The following is a 6317-nucleotide window of genomic DNA, read 5'->3' as shown; positions in this document are numbered from 1 at the left end:
TGGTAAGGTTTCCAGTAAGTCCGTTCTTTTTGTAGTAATAAACAGGTTTTCAAAATATGCACACTTCTTGCCTCTAAGTCACCCTTATACTACCGAATCGGTTGCACGAGTCTTCTTTTGTGAGATTTTCAAGCTCCATGGCTTGCCAGAGACTATAGTGACAAAGTAAGTCTTCCAAAGTGCTTTTTGGCTGTGATATTGCATTTCAACCGGGTTGCAACTCCTACCAAAGCAGATCGAGTTGCACCCATAACAAAATGACATCAAATTCGCACAACAAAATTCATTATCATTATCATCATCGTAATCATCTTTTTTAAAAGTATATATACAACAAAAAATGGTAAATCTGGTAAAATCTAACACGTATATAATGACGAAAGCCGATAAAAAATACTCATCTTGGACAAATTTTCCTAACCCAAAAATGAGGGAAGGAAATAACTAATGACTTCTTTTCCGTATAAAAATCCTTTTACTTTTGGTTTGTTCCGGCAACAACTTTCCGGTGCCGCCTTGAATTGAATCTCCTGTCTCTCCGGCGCCTAACTGGCGGGATCTTTGTGGGATTACTTACAATATGTTCCATCGATGTTTCTAAGGCAGAAATATTTGGTGTTTCATCAATTGGGGTGGCGGGTGGCGGCATAAAAACAGTGAGTGCACCTGGAGGAGGCTGCGGTAGTGGCGGTGGCGGTGGCGGCGGCGGCGGCCAGTGCTCAAGAATATCGCGGTGGTATCCCTGAAAAAGAGGATAAAATCAGCATTGATTTTTTAGGTCAACAAAAATACTTTTCGAATCTATAAATATACTAAATTTCTTGAATCTTGAGAAACTTTTTTGTACGAATATTGAAATTATATCAATGATTTTCGAATGGTCAAAAAAGTCCTAAAGTTTGTTACATTTTGTCGGTTATGTCCCTGTGACGTATTTTTGTTTGTTAATGCCCAGAGTTTGACAATTTTTTTTTTTTTTTTTTTTTTTTGCCCTTGTTACAAATCTTTTATGTTTTTCAAATTGACATGAAAGTCCTTAAGTTTTTTCAAACTTAGTCGGTTTTGTCCTAGGAAACCAAGGGCAAAAATGGAAAAAACTTGGCAAACTTTGGGCATTAATGAACAAAAAATCATCACATGGACAAAACCGATATGCTTGGTTTGAAAGTAAATGGTAATCAAGATTTGCATTAGGGAATAATATTGTTTGACTTTAAAAGTCAAAGTGTATCAAAATCAAGAAAGTTTTATTACCTGAACTACAAAATTTCGCCTTTGACAATCCCAAAACATATGAACTGTCCAATTTGTCTTGGACATGATCTTGTCTCTCACCGTTGAGAAGCTAATCTGATCTCTTGAAGTAAACCGATCAACTTCATTAAACCAAAGACAAGTAAAAAGGTTTGAGATAGGAATATGCTCTCTTATCACAACGCATCCTTCAGGAACATCTGCATAATTACACCATTATCCTTTCAATATTGTTTTGTATTTAGAGGGCATCGATTTTCAAAGTAAAATGTTTTAATATGAAGAAATGAAAGTATGATGAGATAATAAACAAATAAATGGAAGTAACTAGTAAGTTGCTAATTCTTGCATTTAACCTTTTTAAAAATAAAAAGAGTGCATTTCATACCACTTCTAATAGGAAGTTTTGCCTCAGAGTATGGAGTTAAACCCTCAGTTTTATAAAAGTTGATCTGGAAATCAATTGAGGCATTGTCATATTTTGAAGCTGCTTTATTAGCTTCTGCTTCTACAAACACATCAAACCGTTTGTAATGTCGAGATATTGCAAAACTAGCGTTTTTCCTCCACAAGAACCTGAAATCCACACATGATTACAGTTTTTGAATTAATAGGAATTTAATATCAAATCTAGACAGAAGGGTAAAATCATCATTTACTCTATTCGGTCCTTAAGAAAAACAATCTTTGGTCATAAAGAACTTACTCCATACCGATAGAAATCATTTATCCATTTAACACTATATCCAAACGTTACTTAACGGGGAATAAAAGAAACAAGAAAGGAAGGGTAAAATGGTCATTTACTCACGTAATAAGACATTGTTGCATCAATAATCAAAACATGATACCTTTCAAGAATTTGATAAGGATCCACAACAAGCTCAAGTTTCCCATCCACCCAAAGAGAATAACGAACATTTGGGAAAAGCCTATGTAGTAGAAGCTTTGGAACCTACACATATATATGTATTTTATTATATCCTCATTAAAAACATTGTCCATTTTATAAAAATGCAAGAAATAGCAATGTACTTTTCATTAATCTGTTTATTATAGCATCCTAATAAGAAAAAGCAATGAAAGTACAATGCTATAATTGGAATACTATACCTTCCCATTGCGTCTTGGATCAGTATATGGTAGATTGTGTACAACAACAATTCTCCATAATCCTATCCTCTTGCTATCGTCAAGATCACTCGAATTTCTCAAAAAACTTGCAGTTTCTTCATCAACAAACATGAAAAAGCAAACATTTTTCTTTGCAGTTTCACTCATGTTCTTTGGTTGTTGAATCAAATCATAAGCACCTACAAAACTTTAATCATTAGTATCAATAGAAACTAATCCATCTCAAAAATTAGGATACTATAATTGGGTAGATAGATAATAGATATAGATAGTTTAGATACCAAATATGGCTGATGCAACCACCACATCATGACATTGATCCATCTCAAAAAGATCCGAATCATCAATATCAAACCCTGTTTGGCGCCCTGGTTTATCTCCTCTCACAAATCTTTCATCAAATGAAAAAAAGATTTAATAAAAATGAAGAAATGTTATTTCAAGAAAGCAAGTTTTGGAGAGAAATGTACCCGCAATGAACGTTCATTGACTCTTTTATGTCATAAGATTCGAATCTTTGCTTCAAAGAAGGATACCCACCAAAATCGGATCCTCCAAATTCAGTTTTGGTTAGATTTTCTTCATGGATGTAATTTAGGTTTTGAAGAATTGGGGAAAATGATGGAGCTTTTGGCATTAATGCAATGGCTTCTTCCACAGGAAGGTAGCAAACTGGACAAGCTGATAAGAAGAAAGAACACAGATTTTCTCAATGGAAAACAGAAATAGTGGAAATGGTTTCAACTTTCAACAGAATTTAAAAACTTACGACGTGGGCCTGTTCTTTTCTTGTCTGCTGGTGGAGGTGGCATTGTGAAGGTTTCACAAGGATGGTCAGGAGGAAGGGTGTATCCAGTGAAATAAACAGGTGGCGGAGGTGGTGGTGGTGGTGGTGGTGGAGGTGGTGGTGGGGATGCTGTAATTTTTGTGTCGTCGTTTAAAGTAATGGCTTGAACTCTTTCTTCATCAACACTCGCTGGTGAAAAGCTTGTGATGGAATCGTTCTTGAATTCTAAGTTTTGGATATGAACTTCTTGTGGAACTTCACCTGCAGATAAACAGCAAAAAAAACTTTAAAGTGATAAAAATTAATTTTTACGAAAGATCGAGATAGTAAATTGAGGTCAAAATGTACGAAATGCAGTCAATTTAAAAACCCATAGATGAATTGAGCTCAAAATCAAGAAATATAAAGTTTGTTGATAAAATGAATTATTGGCACCGACAAAAAACGAAATAGGAATTGAGCTAAAACCGTACAAAGTACTACATATAGAAACATAATTTGGTTCAATATTAACCAAAATTAAGCGAATATTTGATTAAAATGAGATTTTCAGAAACAAAGAAAGTAAATTGGGCTAAAAATGTACAAAATGCAGTGGAATTTGAGACCCATAAATGTAAATTGCTCTAAAAAGTTGCGAAATTCAGTTACAATAGATATGAACGAATTATTTTCATAACCCAATAGAGAAAATTGTGCTAAAAAGTTGCAAAATGAGGTCAATTTACAGACCCAGAAAGTAAATTGAGCTAAAATCTACGTGTGGAAGAATAAAATATTAGAATTGATTTGAGGAAATCGAAGCTAAAATTAGACGAATTCAAATAAAAATTGATCGACGAAATCAAACCTTTGCCAACATAAAATACCCACAACATAGCTGCGATGGACACAAGACACAAGAACAGCATCCCGACTTTCTTTCTGTGAACAGATTTGAAGATCCACATGAACATATTCTCCTTGTCTTTATTAACAAACATCTTCGATGTCTTTCTGGAAGCAATTGGTGGTGTTGAATTGGGTTTTTGTTGTAAGAACACTCCTCCATTTTGTGATTGTTGTTGATGTTGTAATAACGACCCATAGCTTGATGATCTTAGACCCAATGACCCACTAGTCATTGTTGTCTTTCCTCCAAAATCGCAACTTCCTCTTTCATCTCATTCACCCAATGCCGACAATCGATTAAATCTGTGAACACAACTGTAATGTAATTCGTAAGTTAAACATAGTAACTCAATCCAAAAATGATAGAAAGCAGGAATCTTTACCTCATCAGTAGCCGCAACTCGTCTTCTTTTGCAGATCTAGATCGTTTCTTGTGTTCTTGAATCCCTATGAGAAAAAACCCGCAAAGACTTCGTTAATGTTTTTGTTTATCGAGAACTGGATTTGGGTTTTCTTGTTGATTGGATGGAAACGAGGGGAGAAGTAGCAGTCAGGCTCTGGTTTTGAGGAAATGATGAACAAGATGTGCAGAGCATTTTTCAGCTCCTCTGTTATTTTCGGTTGTAAAAGATCCTTTTAAAGATGTGCATAGACTATTGTGGTGCTATGGGTAGTCAATCCACGTTACCTTTTCATCCTATAATTTTCAGTTCTCATTACAAATTCTTCATTTTTTTCTTTTATTTTCGGGATGTGATGGAGTTTACCCTAAAATGAGAGCAAAACCACCTTCATTGAATGATTTTTAAATAGTATTATTACGTCACATAACGAAGCAAAACAATGTGAACCGGATGGGTCGCTTTCGATGTATTCAAATGATTTAATTTCAAGATATGCGAGGTACTAGATTATATTTCTCTTTAGAGAATATAGTTTGTCTTGTTTTCAAGTCGTTGAGACATTACATTTACAATTAGGTAGCTTCTTGTGATGGACAAATCATGTGGCTGTTCTTGACATTACATTTACTATGTGATAAGTAAGCCTATTGATTCGGGTATGTAAATATAATGTACAAAACATACACATATAAGTGAAAACAAAATTGACTACCATTACATGAGTATTTTAGACAAAGCACCGAGGCTAGTCGACAAGGTTTTTTTTTTTTTTTTAACAACAAAAAATTTATAAAACAAAGCTAGTCAGAGGCTAGAAAAAAAATTACAAAGATATAGCTAACAAAGGATTTTGGATCCAGTTGATCCATTTACATTTAGTTTTAGAGTTCCCGTTTATAAATCATTGAAACGATAAATCTATAATACTATCAAATAAACATTCTTTTTTCGGGATTTTATCACCAAACATTAACTCATTTCGAAACTTCCACATAGACCATATCGTCACACAGCAAATCGCTTCCAAAATAATTCTTTAACTTGGCACCAATTTAACCTTATCAATCCAAGAGAACTAATCGAACACGTGCAACCACGATTGAATCCGGATGTCACATTGTCTTCATATCATACCCGAGAGACTTTTAGTCAATTCACACGACACACCCAGGTGATCTCCAGTTTCAACAACATTCAAACAAATAGAGACATGCTTTCTCTAACACCCAACAATTCTAAATCTATAATGGTTGGTAATGGTGCTATACTGCCAATCACTTGTTGGATTAAGGTGTCTAAGATCATAACTAAATTGGTATAAACTAACAAATAGAAGCAAAGTCCTTTTTGGGTAGCCCTTATAACCAGAAATAGCTAGAAATGATATTAGAGAGAGAGAGAAAAAAAAATGATTGGTTAATATATTATGTGATTAATATATTAATTTGAAATAGATAATTAATCTGTTAATTTGTTATGTGATTAATAAATTAACATGAGATCAAAAGTTAAATAATTGATTTGTTAATTTATATGGTTAATAAATTAATAAGAAATCAATTAGAATTAATTAATTATTAATCAGAATTAATCTGGAATTAATTCGGAATTAATTAAAGGTGCAAGGGGTGAATTGTAATTGTGTAATAGTTGAACAAAAGAAGCGATTCTGGAACCATCCATGGTATGAACGGTTTTGGCTTGATTCCTAGGGTTTCTGGAAGCCTCCTAGCCTCCTTGATGCAAATACATAAATGATTTGAGTTAGGATTAAATCCATTTTTTAATTAATTCAAATCTGACTTTCCCGGCAAGTTACCAAAACTATAAATAGGAACCCTTAGGCA

General features: G+C 33.9%; 1 protein-coding gene across 2 annotated transcripts; it reads right to left on the bottom strand.

Annotated features, from left to right (window-relative positions):
- Positions 1-268: 268 nt before the first annotated feature.
- LOC145106890 (putative hexosyltransferase MUCI70) lies at positions 269-4826 on the bottom strand. Of its 2 annotated transcripts, none has more exons than XM_079043812.1 (10): positions 4450-4826; positions 4026-4381; positions 3158-3436; positions 2859-3069; positions 2670-2779; positions 2368-2567; positions 2106-2209; positions 1643-1830; positions 1255-1454; positions 269-742 (listed from the first exon to the last, which is right to left on the bottom strand). In XM_079043812.1, the coding sequence occupies exons 2-10, from the start codon at positions 4297-4299 to the stop codon at positions 476-478; spliced, it is 1833 nt and encodes a 610-aa protein (XP_078899938.1). In that variant the 5' UTR covers positions 4300-4381; positions 4450-4826; the 3' UTR covers positions 269-475. The 2 variants fall into 2 exon arrangements, with proteins under 2 accessions (XP_078899938.1, XP_078899939.1); XM_079043813.1 differs by having other exon boundaries at positions 4026-4369.
- Between the last annotated feature and the right edge of the window lie 1491 nt (positions 4827-6317).

This window comes from Lactuca virosa, chromosome 4, assembly GCF_052849685.1.
Source record: "Lactuca virosa cultivar CGN04683 chromosome 4, Lactuca_virosa_CGN04683_v6, whole genome shotgun sequence".
NCBI lineage: Eukaryota > Viridiplantae > Streptophyta > Magnoliopsida > Asterales > Asteraceae > Lactuca > Lactuca virosa.
This window is presented reverse-complemented; position numbering and strand designations above follow the sequence as displayed.